Source organism: Penaeus japonicus, unplaced genomic scaffold (genome assembly GCF_977035675.1).
Source record: "Penaeus japonicus unplaced genomic scaffold, GWHDUDI00000001_assembly GWHDUDI00000012, whole genome shotgun sequence".
Classification (NCBI taxonomy): domain Eukaryota; kingdom Metazoa; phylum Arthropoda; class Malacostraca; order Decapoda; family Penaeidae; genus Penaeus; species Penaeus japonicus.
The window spans coordinates 12,817,368-12,834,867 of record NW_028234414.1 but is presented as its reverse complement, the minus strand read 5'-3'; the positions used below and the strand labels follow the sequence as shown (position 1 = coordinate 12,834,867).

The window sequence follows — 17,500 nt, the reverse complement described above, 5'->3', positions numbered from 1 at the left end:
AGATGAAGGCCTGGGACATCCCCGTTCTCTCACATTAAGGTTTATCGTTTTAGTGTTTTTTCGCGACTTTTTCGCGTCAAAACGGTTTAAAAAGTCGCGAATATCTCAACAATGCATGGAAGCCCGGAACGTTTTGACGGCATTTTCAGAAAGTACATTAAATTTCCTTTCTACGCTAGTATGATCATTTTTTTCCTATCTCGAAAGTTTCATATAAAAAAATTGAGTTGAAAAACGTCTATTTTTGGATAGTTTGATTTTGAAATTCGTGATTTTGTGACGTCATTATGACGTCATCACTGCGTCATCAGATGGTTTTTCAGGACAGTTTTTGAAAGTTTGAACTTTCTTCTTTCCAATGCTGTGTTGCTAAATCGCGTATCTTTTATACTTCTCGAGATATATCATCACAAAGAGGACCCACTTTTTGCCTAAAAATATCCTCTACCTTAAGTATATAATCGTACCCATTTTTAACAAGAACACCCTCATTTTCGGCGATTTCAGGTTGTAATAACTCGGCCGTTTTTAATCCAATCGATCTGAAATTTTGACAGTCGCGTCTTTGTGTACTAAATGCACGGAATATAAGTTTTAAGTAATTCGGACGTCGGGAAGTTGGGTAAATTTTTACCTGAAATTCGGCGAATCCACAGAAACATATAGTAGGGGGCTGGCAAGCGGAGTTACCGGAACTTGTCCTACGACTCTCGGACTGTACCAAACTCACCTCCGGTGCTCGGGCCTTCGGCCCTCGCACCGGGAGGCTCGTCTACGAGCTCACCCTCGGACCCTTCGGGTCCTCGGGCTCGCATACTGCCACGGGGGGCTTGCCAGCCCCCTGATATATATATATATATATATATATATATATATATATATATATATATATATATATATACACACATATGCATACATATGCATGTACATACACACATGCACACCTACACACACACACACACACATACAGACACTCAAAGACATACACATATAAATATATATATGTATATATGTATATATATATAATATATATATATATATATATATAATGCATATACATATATATACAGATATATATATATATATATATATATATATATATATATATATGTATGTATATATATATGTATGTATATATATGTATAAATATATACATATATATATATATGTATATATATATATATATATATATATATATACATACATACATATACATACATACATACATACATATATATATGTATATGTATATATATATATATATATATATATATATACATATATATATATATACATATACTTCTCAATCCCTTTGCCTTCAGGGCTAACCTTCGCACTCGGGATGCTCGCCCGTCCAGACGCCGTCGTCCTGGCAGGTCCTGGTGCTCGCGCCTTGAAGGACGAAGCCGGGGTTGCACGTGTAGCTCACGGTGTCCCCGAAGCTGTAGGAGGAGCCTTCCACGTGGCCGTTCAGCAGGTATCCGGGGAAGCCACACGTCACACCTGGGCGGGAGAGACGTTCGAGTTATTCTCTCGCTCTCTCTCAATCTATCTATCTATCTATCTCTATTGATTGTGTTTGTGTGTGTGTGTGTGTGTGTGTATGTTTTTATATATCTATACATTATTCACTCACTTATTATTCATCTATTCATTTACTCCAGTGTTCTTCAACTTTTTATAATCACGACCTAGTTTTCCGTAATAGCCTCGGCCTTCTGTTAGCCAGTATTGTACACTAATCAACAATGTCTATGCCTTTCGTCATCCAGTGCGAAAACAATTTATTTCTATCTTTTAAGACAGATTTTCTCATTTTATATGAATTACTCATTTCTTTATTTCATATTACTATTATCTCTTAATGACACGCAGTGACACGCTGATCACCAGCTCTCGACTCACTACTGGGTCGCGAACCGTCTTTTGAGGAACCCTAATTTAGACTTTTTATAATTGTGTTCTTATAGCGTAAGTCCGTCTAGAAAATGGGAAATAATACACATGGCTTTACGATGATGTCAGGAGCAGGACAGAATCAGGGTGTTAGAAGGAAGTGACGCGATCATTTCCTTCCTTTTTTTGGAGTCACTTACGCCGACACTCCGGCTCCGGGCCGGACCACATGCCGTACACAAGGCAGGTTCTCTCGGATTCGCCGGTGTACAACTTGAAACCCTGGTCGCACTCGACGGTCGCCACGGCACCCGCCCCTGCGCCATTCACCCGCACCTGGCCGTCGCTGGGCTTCGATGGGACGCCGCAGCCGTGGCAGAAGGTCGACGGCTTCGTCTACGGGTGATGGATAGAGAGAATGATACCTGATGTGGCTTGTCAAATAGTGGTCGGAGATAACATCAGTTATATATATAATTGAGGATGTGTGCACATGCTGAACCATTTTTTTTTTCTTTTATGAATGAGAAATAGATATTAAAGTGTATTTTAAGATCATCAATATTCATCTTTTTAAAATAAAGAATAGAGAAAAAGAAGCTAGCAAAAAAGGAAAAAGAAAAACATCCTATCAAAAGATCAGAAAATCGATTTCTTAGCAATGAGAAAGCATATGAACAGTGAGCCTCACCTTGACCTGGCCCTTGATCCCGGCCTGGAAGTCTGGCCACCCGGTGACATCTCCGATGTACCTATCGCACCGGGAGAACGTCCTTAAGACGTCGATCAGCGATAACTCCTTGGCCCAAAGGTTCACGAGTGTGATCTCTCCTCGGAAGGACTCCTGGGGACTGTAGCTTCCGCCGCGCTGGTCCTGCTCTTGGCCTAACACTAGTGTCCCCGAGGCTGTGGGAGGGGAGAGGGGTCGGAAAATCTTAATGATTATTTTGTGTAAAACCTATACGTATACACAGATATGCACACACACACACACACACACACACACACACACACACACACACACACACACATACACACACACACACACATATATATATACACACACACGTACATACACGCATATATATTCTCCAGACACCAACCTTCTATGGTCGTGTTCGGTGCCAATCCGGTGCCACTGTCGGCCAGCTGACCGTCCAGATAAATAGTCCAGGTACCATTGAGACTCTTCCAGGTGACACACACAAAGTGCCACTGCCCGTCATTGGCACCGACGTCTGTGATGCGCTTGTCGCCGTTCACGTACAACACAAAGCTGTAGTTGGGTACAGGAGAAAGTGGTGGTGATTATGTTTTGTTGTCTTTAATAACATAAATTGTCTAGAGAGTTCGATGAGATGTATTGGATCAGTCAGAGTCTGTCAAAATAGGTACATTTTCAGAACTGGCGCGCTGCTAATTACCACGCTAATTGTATCGATGGATTCTTCTCACTTGCTATTGCTCATATATATTGGATATAATCCGCCCCCTCCCCCCTCCCAACACCTGACTGGGCCCCGATAACAGGGGAGGGCACGGAATAGGTCAGGAAAATTGCATGTAATTAATGAATACACAGTTCGAAAAGTCGAGCTCGCGGATACACGAACAATAAGGAATATGAAAGCGTTAGGATTAGCCTGTCGATCTTAGAGTAGTTCTCACTGGTTGTCGTCTATAGACGGATTGAGTATCCTGAAATCGTTTCCCCGATAGATGGCTCTTTTCCAAACAAGGGCTCATCAGGTAAAACAAAAACACATCAGTCGACTGTTTATCAGTGCAGGATGAAGGTCGAAGCCCGTGATCAACTTCATGCCATCCCCTACTAATGGGGCCTAGATTGTGGGGTAAAGGGAGGGTGGGGGGGGGGGGGCATCGCGGATTATATTCACTATATTTAAAGTAGTAAAAGATGAGAGGAATTCATTAGTACCACTATCATGCTATTTATTAATGCGGTGATATTTTGAAAAAATAACCCTTTTTCTATTCTCTCTTCCTTTTACTTCCTTTTTTCTAACTTTTATCCTCTTCCTCCCTTTGTCGGTGGGTTTACCTCCCCTCCTCCTACACCCCTTCCTCCCTGTTTCACTTCCTCTGTACCCACCCGCTGTAGTCCGTTATGGTGAAGGCGTTGTCGTGGGAATCCGTGGCGTAGCTGAAGGGCGTCCCGTAGTTGTCTCGGTCGTCGGTTTTCATCCAGAAGCACACAGACGACTGTGGAATGAAGAAATGCGAAGAGAGAGAGAGAGAGAGAGAGAGAGAGAGAGAGAGAGAGAGAGAGAGAGAGAGAGAGAGAGAGAGAGAGAGAGAGAGAGAGAGAGAGAGAGAGAGAGAGAGAGAGAGAGAGAGAAAGAAAGAGAGAGAGACATTTGATATCATCTGAGTTATATGCACGTGAACATGTCATCACAGTTGCGTTATTGTAAATAGTTAATATTTTCCAGAGTAAAAAAGAAACCCTTATTATTAAGGACACTCACGCTGTTCATCGGGCGAGGAACCTTTTCTATGGCGGCGTAATCCAGAATTCCTGACGTGGGGAACTCTAGGACGAAATCCGTTGACATCTCTGTAGGTTCGAATGAGTTCGGTGACATATTTTGCTGGTTACATGTGTACCATATTGAAACGTGACAGTCGGGTATTGCACGTATCTTTTATACTTTACTATGTAAATCAAACTAATTAAAGATGAGTTATATCAAGAGATTATACATTAAGCTCTCAGAACCGCTTGACTCAACACTATTCGAACAAAAGGGCCGACCTGTCTCGCAGTTGGTGCCAGTGTATCCAGGGCTGCACTCGCACGAAAAGCCGTTGACCCAGTCTGTGCAAGTGCCACCGTTCTGGCACGGGGCAGAGGCACAGTCGTCTGTGTTTATGGCGCAGGTGTCGCCCTCGAAGCCCGGCTCACACACGCAGCTAAAGGACGTGTGGGATTTAAACTGTTGTTCTATGTGGCATATGAATAGCAGCACGGTCTCTATATAATACGGGTTTTGATTGATGAGTCAAAAAAAGAGAGCAAATCATGCAAGCTTATTGTATGATTTTTTGACAAAGATAATCATATTCACACAGTATTCATTCATTGTGCACAATGATGAAATCCTTAACACATACACTTTAATGTCTTATCTTATCAGTAAAAAATATCCAGAGAAGTGTCACCCAAAAGCGTGCCACCAGCTCTTACTTGAATGAGTTGACCTGGTCGATGCAGAAGCCGTGTTCGCAGGGTGAAGACTCGCACTCGTCGATGGGCGTCTCGCAGAACCGCCCCGTCACGCCCGGGGGACACACGCACACCACGTCGTTCAGGCGGTCCTCGCACGTCGCCCCCTCCGCGCACGGCTTGGCGGCGCACTCGTCGATGTCCATGTCACACACCTCGCCTGAAACGCTTCCCAGTTAGCGTGTATTTCGCCGGGATTATATTAGGCTACGATAATTAATGTGATTTATAACAAGATTAATAGAATAGGATTTGTCTATAAAGTCTGTTTAGAAGTTTGTCGAAAAACCGCAAATGAAATAGACCAATCCTTAACGTTAAAAAAGGTCCATTGCAGCGTTTTTAGTTGACTAGATACTAGACAATTGATACCAATTAAAACTTGCCTGTGTAGCCACTCTGACAGACACACTTGAAGGAATCGGTGAGGTCGGCGCACGTGGCACCGTTCTGGCAGGGATCGGGGTCACACTCGTTGATGTCGACCTCACACTGGGGGCCCGTGAACCCTGGCGGACACTCGCAGTGGAAGCCGTCGAGCATGTCGACGCACGTCCCCTCGTTGAAGCAAGGGTCACTTTCGCACTCGTCGATCTCGGACTCGCAGTGCTGGCCTAGAGGGGGGGGGGAGGTCATTAGATTCAGGAAGTCACAGGATTCAATGTATCATTTTGAGGGTTAAGTTGCTTCGAATCAAGATCAATATATCGTGACTATAGCCCGTCCTTTTGGCCATATACGCTGTACTTACAGGAAGTTCAAGGAAAGGATGATTTACCTGAATATCCAGGAACACACTGGCACACATATCCAAGGTCTAGGGGGCTGCAGGACCCGCCGTTGAGGCAAGGCGTGCTGAAGCAATCGTTGATGCTCAGTGTGTCCAGGTTGGTATGCGCCGCCTGTGCAGAGAAGACTAGACTAGATGCTCAAACACGCACACACACACACACACACACTGCTGATTTACCAAGTGGTTAGCTATCTATATTGCATTAATAGCTATCTGATGCAATTTGCTTTATGTTATATTTCTTGAACATTCATTCCCACGTTTATATCAGTTATTGTCGAAAAGATATTGTGTACGAAGGAAATATTTTTTTCTGCCATCTTTTTTCTTTTTTTTCCTTTCCCTTCTTTCGGTGTCATGCAAAGCTGTCACGCCTCTTAGTAGGACAACTGAAACGTACCTGATCTCCCTCAGTGACGCCATGACACTGGAATATGGAAGTGGCGCCAAGGCCATCTGTCCCTGCGCCGTGAGGGCACCTGAAAACACGGAAATTATTACTTACTCTACCCATTGAAATCCGAATGAAATTTTCTTACCACATGCTTGTAACTCCATTATTTCAGTCAGCTGATTTTTTGGATAATGAGGAAAAATAGTCATCCTTGAGGGCACGACCAAAAAATAAACATTTTCTCTAATCTCATGCTTATAATTTCATCCCTCCAGCTAGCCGCTGATACCGTCTCTCAATAGCATTTGTATAGCACGTACCTGAAGCACTCGGTCTGGCCGCTCTGCTCCTGGAAGAAGCCAACGGGGCAGTCGAAGCAAGGCTGTAACCCCGTCTCTGACACTGAGCCAGGGGCACAGGAAGCTGAGGAGTGAGATTTTGTTTGTTAATCACGCGGTAATGAGGGTGAAGATGGTAACCTTCAGGCTGATGACAATATCTAGAAAGATGGAAATAATGCTATTGCATTGTCATTAGACAAGCAGGGTCTGATTCATTTTCCACATGCTCGCTTCTCTCCACGCATCCATTACAAACCCTCTGGAACAAAACACGACCTAAACATTCCCAATGTTTTCAAATCGCTGCACTCCAGACGCATACCATCAGACTTTACTTCAACTCATTGGACTCACGCTGGCACTCCTCGATGACCCAGCAGCCTCTCCTCCACGTCGTGGTGTTATGCGGACAAGAGGCGCACGAGAGCGAGGCGTACTCGTCCTGGTACTGCCCCAGATCGCACGTCACGCACGGTTCCAGGCCGTCGTCGGAGAAGGATCCCGGCAGACACTGGGCTGGTAGTCAACGTGGGGTCGAAGGCATTGGATTCTACTCGTGATTTTATATTTCATCGTATCGTTATTCATTAACTCCTTTATTACAGTTGATATTAGTGTTATGTTTATTGTCGTTGCTGACTTTGTTATCAACATCTTTGCTGTCGTGATGCTTATCATTGCCATTCAGCGATAGAAGAATCTTAGCGAATGACAGCCAAATGTAACGAGTAATCCTCGTTCTCAGTAGGACTCACCTTTACAGTCCTGGCCACTCTTGGCGCTGTTGACTTTTGTGGAGGTATTAGAAGGACACACGATGCACGACACCTGGCCCTCCTCAGGCTGGAATGATCCTTTTGGGCATGGCTGGCACTCTTTTAATACCACGTTGAAGAAGGTGCCAACTGGACACTTCACTGCAGGTTGATGGATCAGATAATAAAAAGCATATTTTTTTTGGTTATGATGGTTAGATAGGCTACATATGTTTTTGAAATATGATAGGGGCGTCGACAGATTTACATAACAATATATATTTCTCACTAATTTAATGCGTGTACGATTTCCGTCTGAATAGTGGGGTTATATTTGATTTTCTAGAAAATAGCTAAATTCACATATTCACATTTTCTTCATTGCTTCTGCACGCCTTTGGACACACAGATATTCATTAATTCACTCAGTAATTCATTCACTAAACAACTCTCGCTCATTCATAAATCACTAGCCAAGTTATTCGCTCATTTATAAAGTCAGTCACTCATTCACACACTCACCGCACTTGTCACCCTGCGAGACGCTTCCAGGTTCGCAAATGTAATCCGGGTTTTCCTTAAGCCTTATGGCCGCCACGTGGAGCTGGCGTTGCCCGAAGTTCACGTCCAATTGCCCGTCTCCCGCAGCTTTCAGGAGTCCGTCCATAGCCCCTCCTATCTGGTCCTTTGCGCCTGAACCGTGTCCTGAAATTGAGAAAGGATTCAAACGTGGACGCTCGTGTAAGTTCTTGGGAGAACAGAGTACCTTTCTGTTGATGCAAAACGGAGTAGCAAAGGTTTATTCTGTGACGTATTGACCACAGATTGGCTGTATAACGACACGGTAAACGTATAAATGTCTTTACCTTCTACAGTGAATCGGATCTTAAAAGTCTTCTTGGCACCAGGAGCAGCGGGCGCCGTCGGCTCAAGATCCCCCGGGAAGATGATTGAGGAGGAGCCGTAGTCATTCGACGAGATTTCATCGCTGGGGACCGAGGGGAAAGGATCGCTGTCGTTGTCCCTCGCTGTGCGGTTCTTGGCTGGAGTTTCGTCGCGGGGAAGGAGTCCCGGGATCTTCATGCCACTCAGCTGTTTGCCGGCCAGTTCGCGGAGTCTTTTGGTCTTGTCCTCGCCGAACTCCTCCGAGAAAGCCTGGAGGAAGTCGTTGGTTGTGAAGTCTCCCTCCTGAGGACTCAGTTTGGTGAGGAAGGAGTTGAACTGCACAATGCTGACGTCGGAGGCGAGGGACTTAGAGATAAGGTCGATCAGGACGCCGAGGTAGTTCTCGCTCCTGCTGTTTGCAGTCGCTGGAGCCTGAGTCGTCGTTTTCTCGCCGAGAAGCTGTTGAATCGTCAATCCAAACTGCCTCTTGCGGCGCTGGATGTCGTCGAGCGCATCGAATTCGCGCAAGAGAGTGTCTCGCTTGATCCTTTGTCCCGGCGCCTCCCTTTGCCAGTACACCCAGCCTTCCTCGGAGTGTCGCCCAGGCCAGTATCGGTTCAGTGCTTCGTCTTCTGCCGATCTTCTTCTCCGGAAGAAGCCAATGGAGTTGAATTCCTCCTCTGCGTCGGCGAGGATGCTTTCGCACACGGCTTCCACCGCGGCCACCTCGCACACCACGTCGTCAGAGCACATGGCAGTGAGTGCATCTTCCAGTTTCTTTTCCAGCTGATTTTCAACCTTGGAAATAGGATGACAATGTTTAATATTCACCGTACTAATTTGGACAATGACTAGAGCATACATGAGCTGGCGGCATTCAGTCAGTAATGAATAGTGAATCAAATTACCTGCCCCATGAAGAAGATATCATCGCAGATCGAATCGTCTTCTTCTCCCATTGCCATCTCGCCATACTGAGAGATGCTGTTCGACACTGACGTCACTGAAGTCAAGCAACAACAACAACAATGAAAATGATAAGAAGAACAAGAAAAAAAATAATGATAATAATGGTAATAATGATAATGATGCTACAAGTGATCATAACCATAACATTATTAATGATGATAGCAATAATAATAACAATGATAGTGATAATGAGGATACTGATAATACCACTGATAACAGTGATGATAATAACAATACTAATCGAAATGACAATGGTATCAATGATAATGAGATGAGGATAATAATGGGAATAACAATAATAGCAATGATAATGATAATAATAATGATAGTAATAGTGATACTGATAATAATGATAATATTATGTTGATGATAATGATAATGAGAATAATAATGATAATGACAATGATGATAATAGTAATAACAATAATGATAGTAATAATGATAATGATAACAATAATGACAGTAACAATATCAGTAATAATAAGGTTAGTAATGATAATAGTAAAAACAAGAATGATAATGATAATAGTACTACTATTGATGATTATGATAATGATAATAATAGTGATCAGAATGGTAAGAAAAACAGTATTAATAGCAATTATAATGATAATGACAACGGCTAGATGAGTAAGTCCGAAATAAAGCGATAACAGTGATCAGATCCACAACAGACCCCCCAGAACCCCAACAACAAAACAGCAATGTCACAGCCATCCTGTTCCCTCCACTCACCCGAGCAGTCCGGGAAAGGCATCGGGTTGTCGTCGGGCAGCCAGATCCCGTCGTAGGCGCAGAAGTAGTCCTGCTGAGGCCGCATGGCGAAGGCGTAGCTGTCGTCGCAGGTGAGGGTGCAGAACACGGCATCTGGGTTCTCGGTGCAATTGGCCGCGCCGTTGATGGGGTCCACAGGCATCTGGCAGGCGTGTTCTATGGAGGGGTAGAGGGAAGGGAGGGGGGATGGGGGGGTGAGAGGAGGTCCTTTGAGATATGGATGGAGGGGATTTTAGAGTTTAGGTGTGTGTGTGTGTGTTTAGGTTGGGGGAGGGGGGAGGGGGGGTAGTTCTTTGAATTATGACTGGAGGGAGGTTCTTATCTGTATTTTTTTTTTTCGTAAAGTTTAGGCATGTTGTTTTCGGGGGGGGGGGGGTTCTTTGAGATACGACTGGAGGGAATTTTAAAGTTTAGGCGTGTGTGTGTTTAGGGGGGGGGGGGTTAGTCCCTTTAATTTTGACTGAGGGAGTTCTTACCTCTATCTTATTTTTTTCTTTTAGGATGAGGGGGTGTGGAGGTTCTTTAAGACATGGCTGGAGAGTTCTTATTTTATCTATTTTTATTTTATTTTTTTTTATCTTTTTAAAGTTTGGCGTTCTCCTTTAGGAATGTCTTTGGAATATGGCTGGATCTCTTATTTTATCTTTTTTTTTTTTTTCATTTTTTACAGTTCGGGGGGGTGTTTGGGGATGGGGGGGGGTGAGGGAATTGAGTGCTGAAAACAAGCGAGAAAGAGACAGAGAGAAAGCGAACGAGAATGAGGGAGGGATAAAAAGCAGAGAGAGAGAGAGACAGAGAGAGAGAGAGAGAGAGAGAGAGAGAGAGAGAGAGAGAGAGAGAGAGAGAGAGAGAGAAAGTGGGTGGAGGGGGGGCGCACGCGTGTGTGTGTGTTTGTGTATGTATGTAAGTGTGTGTGTATATGTGTATGTGTGCACATTTTAAGGACATCACACATATTTCCAATACTATACTTCAAAAGTCATCATCCCTAATCAACATCAAAGTATCTCAATGGAATATAAAATAGATATCCGTCTGCAGTGTCGTACTCTGAACGGTAATGGTGATGTTGCAAGTTGCTACGTTGCCTGCTGCATCCTCCGCCCAGTATTCAACCATGGTGTCTCCTTGAGGGAACTGCCCCGGGTCTCGCGATCTCGTTATCTGAAGGGGACATAGTTTTTCTTGAGAGTTTCCGAAAATATGTGTACACCCACTCGACAAGAATAAGGATAAATCTAAACAATGATGATAGTAATGATAACGTCTATCATGATGTTAATGCTGAAGATGTTGATAGTTGTAATGCTAATAAAGATAGTACTTATAATGAGGATAGTAATGATAATGGTGATGATAATAGTAATGATAGTAATTATGATTGTCATAGTAAGAGTGATAACTATAGTGATGATAATACTAACAGTTATAATGATAATGATAATACTGACAGTTGTAATGGTAATTATAATAATAATGATAATGATAATAATAATGATAATGATAATAATAATGGTAATGATAATAATAATGATCGTATTAATAATAATGATAGTAATTATGACGATAATAATTATAACAATAACGTTGATAATAATGATATTAATAACGACAATAGTAATGATAATAACAATAATAGTGATAGTAACAGCATATGTGATAATAATGATAATAATGATAATGCAATCTAATCCAACATTATCTCTCTTCATCTTCAGACGAGAGTCAACTTCACAGAAGACGAGCTTCCCAGTACCTTCACTTCTCCTCCCGAATTGTCCGAAAACACCGGTTCCTCCCAGTACACGTCCACCACTTCCTCGTGGGATAGGAAGACCGGGGGGGAGAGGCACTCGTCTATTCGTGGGGGATCTTTGTCTGTGGAAAGGATGTGGTGGTATTGGGATGTGCTGAGGCTGATGAGGCTGATGGGATGACGGAATGAGGGGGATGTGATTTTCATTGTTATGTTGTGTTGTTTACAAGATGGTGTGGTGTTGTTTATGATGTGATGTTTAGGTGATGTTGTTGATGTTGTGATGTTGAGGCAATGAGGTTGATGTGATGATGGGATAATGATGGTGTGATTTTGATGTGATGGTGATGTTATGTTGAGAATGATACAGTTTCTTGTTTTAGAAATTTCGATTATCTGAATCGCTACAAACGTACTGTTCACAATGCTAAAACAAACAAGCAAACAAACAAAACACACACAAAAAACATCTTACCAACAACAGTGACATAGAATTCACATGACGCCTTGTTCCCTAGTTTGTCCATGGCCACGTAGGTAATGGTGTGGTTCCCTATTTTCATTTTCATGGGCTGGCTAGTGGCGGGGACTGTGTGTAGTTTTATCTTGCCTTTGGAATTATCTGAATAATAAAATCAAACGTGTGGCACCTTTATGATTATGATTCTTATTGCTATCCATTCTACTTATTTTTCAGCGTTTTATCATTATATACACGAAGAGGATGCTATGAATTCGTAGTCTTTCAGATTATCTCGGAAATATGGCCAATCGTTTTATGACTGAAACAAAATACCTTAAAGAAAATACCTTAAACAGAATACCTTAAAGTCATCGAGCATCGTCAGTGAATAGACACAAAGTCTCTCGTACCTTTTACATGCGGAGGATTCCAGGTGACGTTGGCATAGGCTTCGTGAAGTTCTGTCGCTGTAGTGATGTTCTCTGGACACTGAATTACTGGTGGAGTTACGTCTGCCAGAAAAGAAAAAGAAAAAGAAATTACTTCATTGGAAAAAAGGTTTTATTACCATACCTGACTTGAAAGTCTAGGATTGGAGAAAGTTTTGGGGTACACTTGATAAATTAAGGATTTTTTTTTCTGAATTTAGAATTTCTTCCAAAGCCGATTGAGACACGAAGTAGAGCAATACTCTTACACCCTCAGGTCTTTAAAAGTCTAGCGAACAGACGAACACACACTACACTTACCTACACACCGCGGGGACTTATGGCCCTCCGACCACACACCGGGGTCAATGCAAGTGGTCTTTATGGGTCCACTGATCTGGTACCCGGAGTCGCAGGCGAATTCACACCTGGACCCGTACTTCGACTTGGAGGAGGAGCAGGAACCGGGTCGAATCCTGCCGTTTTGGAGAGGAGGAAGGCGCGGGCAGAAGATGGCTGGAACATGAGAGAATCTCGTTATCTTTTGGGGTTTGGGATGCGTTTTGTATTCATTTGTCCGTTACTTAGATTTGTGAATATCGAATAATCATGAAGATATTAGATTCAAATATTTAGACAAATTGTTCATTTATTGACTACTCCATCCAAGCAATATCCTTGATTAAACGTATCTCAAACAATCTAATCAACAGCAGGGCTGAGAATTCCTCCGGACAAAATTATAGATGAAAATGTAGCACCACTTCCGAAAAATGATTTAAAGAGAGGATCCAATTACGTTTGCAATAGGCAGGGATCCCGTCCCACATGGCCACCGGCAGACAGGTCCTCATCTTGGATCCCACGAGCTGGTATCCCGGATCACACGTGAAGTGGCACTCGGTGTCCATAATGGGCGTGGACTGCGTGCACACCATCGTCCCGTGGGCCATTGGCTTGAGCTTCGGGCAGGATTTCACTGTCAGGATAAGAAGGGAATGTTTAGATACACGATCCTCTTGGATAAAAGTTCTCTGAATGGATTAACGATTTAAAGGTGCTATAGTCAGTGCGTTGGAAGGAGCTGAAAACTTCTTCTGTTATTCTGTAAATATTCTAGTACTGATTACATATAAGAGATACAATAATTGACACTCTTCTGCAGTGATTTAAATTTTATAAAACATCCTGTCGTAGTACTAAAGTTGCCTCCGTGTTACTGACTGACACACTGGGTATTCCACCCCGTCCATTCGCCGTTCTTGCCGCACATCCTGATGGAGGAGCCCTTAAGGGTGTAGCCCGGTTTGCAACGCACGCCGCAGGCTGCGTATACCACGTTGTTGCAAGTGCTGCGCACGAAGTAGCCGTTTTCCGGAGGCGCTAGCACCGGACACTGCAACACTGTGAGGAGAGATTGGCACGTTTGTTATCTATACTGTTTGTGTTTTTTTCCCAGCCTTAGATGAATATTATTTCTTTCAACCTGAATGAAATATACATAATTGGAAATAACCATATAAATATATAAACTAAGGGTACCGTGCATACATTTCCATTTATTCCAAGGAGGAAGTTATATCACAGTGATGGATCCTTATAGTTTGGGGGGAGTAGATGAGGTTATGGTGTTGTAAACAACATAAGTGGAACCAAACTGAGATTATATCAAGCTGTAGATTCTCACTGAATTCACAGAGTTCTTTCCAGGCCCAGGATACTTTAAACAAAATCGTTTCAAATATCACAAGCGCTATCAGTGTAAACATACCATCACGCAAAAAAGGGACCATACTATGCCTTTTGTTTGGACGCCAGAAGGTGTCATATCCCCTAAGCAAGATCATGCTGACCAACTAGCAAAGGATACGATTGGTTGGCAAAGTCAGAATGTGACGAGAAAAAAGAGTGGACATAGACTATGGAATATTTCTTATGGATATAGATTATGGAATATTTCTTTTATGCCAAGTATAAAAGCCTGAAAGCTATAGCACGAATTAGCATGTAGCAAAGCCTGCAAATTTAGCTGGGATGGTACACGAACAAAAATCAAAATTGAGGGAGGGACATACAAACACACACACACACACACACTAACTCACTCACTCACTCACTCACCCTCACACACAAACATACACTAACTCACTCACTCACTCACTCACTCACTCACCCTCACACACAAACACACACACACACACACACTCACTCACTCACTCACCCTCACACACAAACATACACTAACTCACTCACTCACTCACTCACTCACTCACCCTCACACACAAACACACACACACACACACACTCACTCACCCTCACACACGTACACACACACACACACACACTTACTCACTCACCCTCACACACACACAAACACACACATTCCCACCACATATACTTACTGAGACACTCCTGGCCAACCTGCTTGAAGCCCAGCTTGCAATAGCACTGTTGAGGCGAAGTGGAGGCCGAATCGCTCACCATATGCGGGTCCGGACACGGAGAGCACGAGGACACGTCACCTGGTCCTTGGTGTGTCCGGTAGGTGCCAGGGGGACACGCTGGGTAATGAGGGCTTTTTTTAGCATCATTATTTTTTGTAAGTAGTTTGAGGATTTTTTTTTTCTTGAGATGGGAAGAATGGAAAGAGGAGGGAAGAAAATTGTTGTAAATAATTTAATGAAAGGGAGTTATTAAAGAAAAAAAAAAAAAAAAGTCTATTGAAAAAACAGATTTAAAGAGAATGAAAACCAAGAAGAAAGAGGAAAGAAAGAAAGAAAAAAAGCAGTTATATCTATTCCATCCATCTTATGATTCACAAATACCTAGTATAATATCTAGTATAACACTATAAGAAGCAAATACTATTTCTTATAGATAGTTCTTCCCCCTTCCAGAGAAATACTATTATAAATAAAAAAGTATTCATAACCCATGTCTACAGTCTCATAGAACGAAGAATGAAAGGAAAGGTAAAAACAAAATATTAATAACGGTCAGAATATATTAAAAACAAAATATAATCGAAAAAAAAACACAGAATAAGAAATGACGAAACATAGGCGTAAACAAAATCAGCGAAAATACAGCAAGAAATTAAACGGAGTAACAAAATTATCCACAACTCACGTCTACAGTCACCCAGAATGCCCGTGCCATAGTAGCCCTTCCGGCACGTGCAGGCATAGTGTCCCGTGTGGGTGTCGCACGTGCAGGCTGCGTCGGCGTCACAGCAGTAGGTCCCTTCCTCGCACAGCTTCCCACACGTCCTGGGAGGCTGGTGGATGAGGACGCCGCTGTGCAGGTCTTCGGGGGGAAGAGGAAGAGGACGAGGAAGAGGGAGAGGAGGAGAGAGAAGGAACGGTTGGAGGTAAATGACGGGAAATGTGAAGATTTTTTTGTGTGTATTTTTTTTTTTTTTTTTATGACTGTGTTTGTGTTTATTCATTGATTCTATTTGTAGGGGTGGGGGCTGATAGATGTTTGCTTATCTATTTTGGGAGTGTGTCGCTATAGCAATCATTAGAATATTAATAGTAATGGTCACAATGATAATTATCAATATGATGATATTACTACTAATATTCCCACTAGTGTCGTTTTCTTATTCTTCTTATCATTGTCAATCATAGTTATCATTACCCTCGCCCTCACCACCACCATCACCATTTTCACCATCACCACCACCATGAGGAGCAACATCTTACCTTCATGCAGAGCTCTCCGCGCCAGGGCTTCGAACTCCTCAAAGGTGTCGAGAATATAAGAATGTTCCTCCTTGGGCACAGACGCCATGTCATACAGCTCCTGCAGAGGAATCAGTATCATCGTTACTTTTGTTACCATTATTATTATCATCCTTGTTACTATCATCTTTATCTTTATTATCGCTATTGTTATCGTTATTATCATCGTTACTATTGTTACCACTATTATCATCATCCTGGTTACTATTATCGTTATCACTATTATCATTATTGTTATCATCATTATCACTATAGTTATAATCAATCAACAAAAAATGTAAAGACCGTGTATATACGATAACAGTGATGACACAAGCCCCGCAGTGCTGTACCTTGACATTGCCATTCCTGATTCCGAAGGTGAAGATGGTGACGCCCCGAGCCTGCAGGAAGGCGGCTGCAGGTCGTGGGTCGCCGCCGTTGCTGTAGCCGTCTGTCACCAGGAACACGGCCTTGCGGGCGTTGTTGCGGGCGAGGGCGAGGACGCTCTGTGGCAGGGAACGGGGAAGGGGCGGAGGAAGGAGGGAAGGGAAGGGGAAGGGGCAAAGGAAGAGGGGAGGGAGGGGGAAGGGCGGAGGAGGGACGGAGGGAAGGGGGAAGGTACATAAAAGGAAGAGAGGGATGGGGGGACGTGGTGGAAGAAGGGAGCGAAAGGGGGGAGGGGCAAAAGAAGAGGGAAGGGGGGTTAAGGGGCAAAAGAAGAGAGGAGAGGAAAGGACGAAGGATGAGGGGAGAGAGTGAAGATAGGATGTGCGGGAGGAAGTAGGAGGGGGAGATATTGGTTTGAATTAAAAGAGAATTATCTTAGAGAATTTTGGGGAGATTTTTCTCTTTCTATCTTTCTTTCCTCCTCTCCCCCATTTTTTTCTCTTTAGGGGAAGTTACGGTAATCGGAACAGTGACAAATAACATGAACATTCCTAAATCCCGCATCACACAGATACCGTGAAAGTATCGTTACAAAAACGAATTAACACAAAACAAATAGTATCAGAAAGAAACGCGTTAACAAATGCGAATACTTAATCACCTGAGCTTCCAGCATTGCCCCCA

General features: G+C 43.1%; 1 protein-coding gene across 2 annotated transcripts in view; it reads right to left on the bottom strand.

Moving 5' to 3' along the window:
• Positions 1 to 17,500, bottom strand: part of LOC122257392 (sushi, von Willebrand factor type A, EGF and pentraxin domain-containing protein 1) — a 56,988-nt gene that overhangs the window by 18,749 nt on the left and 20,739 nt on the right. For both annotated transcript variants that reach the window (XM_043022656.2, XM_086542470.1), the window contains exons 3-32: positions 17,478 to 17,500; positions 16,780 to 16,935; positions 16,409 to 16,508; positions 15,831 to 16,007; positions 15,104 to 15,262; positions 13,926 to 14,105; positions 13,501 to 13,680; positions 13,023 to 13,217; positions 12,684 to 12,785; positions 12,286 to 12,432; positions 11,811 to 11,932; positions 11,104 to 11,218; positions 10,016 to 10,210; positions 9,220 to 9,314; positions 8,293 to 9,109; positions 7,949 to 8,131; positions 7,427 to 7,588; positions 7,026 to 7,187; positions 6,651 to 6,753; positions 6,337 to 6,415; positions 5,922 to 6,045; positions 5,530 to 5,757; positions 5,105 to 5,303; positions 4,673 to 4,830; positions 4,386 to 4,474; positions 4,010 to 4,119; positions 3,000 to 3,172; positions 2,588 to 2,802; positions 2,097 to 2,292; positions 1,330 to 1,503 (exon numbers count right to left, since the gene is read on the bottom strand). The exon at positions 17,478 to 17,500 is cut by the window's right edge and continues 112 nt beyond it. In XM_043022656.2, the coding sequence (XP_042878590.2) occupies positions 1,330 to 1,503; positions 2,097 to 2,292; positions 2,588 to 2,802; positions 3,000 to 3,172; positions 4,010 to 4,119; positions 4,386 to 4,474; positions 4,673 to 4,830; positions 5,105 to 5,303; positions 5,530 to 5,757; positions 5,922 to 6,045; positions 6,337 to 6,415; positions 6,651 to 6,753; positions 7,026 to 7,187; positions 7,427 to 7,588; positions 7,949 to 8,131; positions 8,293 to 9,109; positions 9,220 to 9,314; positions 10,016 to 10,210; positions 11,104 to 11,218; positions 11,811 to 11,932; positions 12,286 to 12,432; positions 12,684 to 12,785; positions 13,023 to 13,217; positions 13,501 to 13,680; positions 13,926 to 14,105; positions 15,104 to 15,262; positions 15,831 to 16,007; positions 16,409 to 16,508; positions 16,780 to 16,935; positions 17,478 to 17,500 (5,118 nt within the window). The remainder of the gene's footprint in view (positions 1 to 1,329; positions 1,504 to 2,096; positions 2,293 to 2,587; positions 2,803 to 2,999; positions 3,173 to 4,009; positions 4,120 to 4,385; positions 4,475 to 4,672; positions 4,831 to 5,104; positions 5,304 to 5,529; positions 5,758 to 5,921; positions 6,046 to 6,336; positions 6,416 to 6,650; positions 6,754 to 7,025; positions 7,188 to 7,426; positions 7,589 to 7,948; positions 8,132 to 8,292; positions 9,110 to 9,219; positions 9,315 to 10,015; positions 10,211 to 11,103; positions 11,219 to 11,810; positions 11,933 to 12,285; positions 12,433 to 12,683; positions 12,786 to 13,022; positions 13,218 to 13,500; positions 13,681 to 13,925; positions 14,106 to 15,103; positions 15,263 to 15,830; positions 16,008 to 16,408; positions 16,509 to 16,779; positions 16,936 to 17,477) is intronic.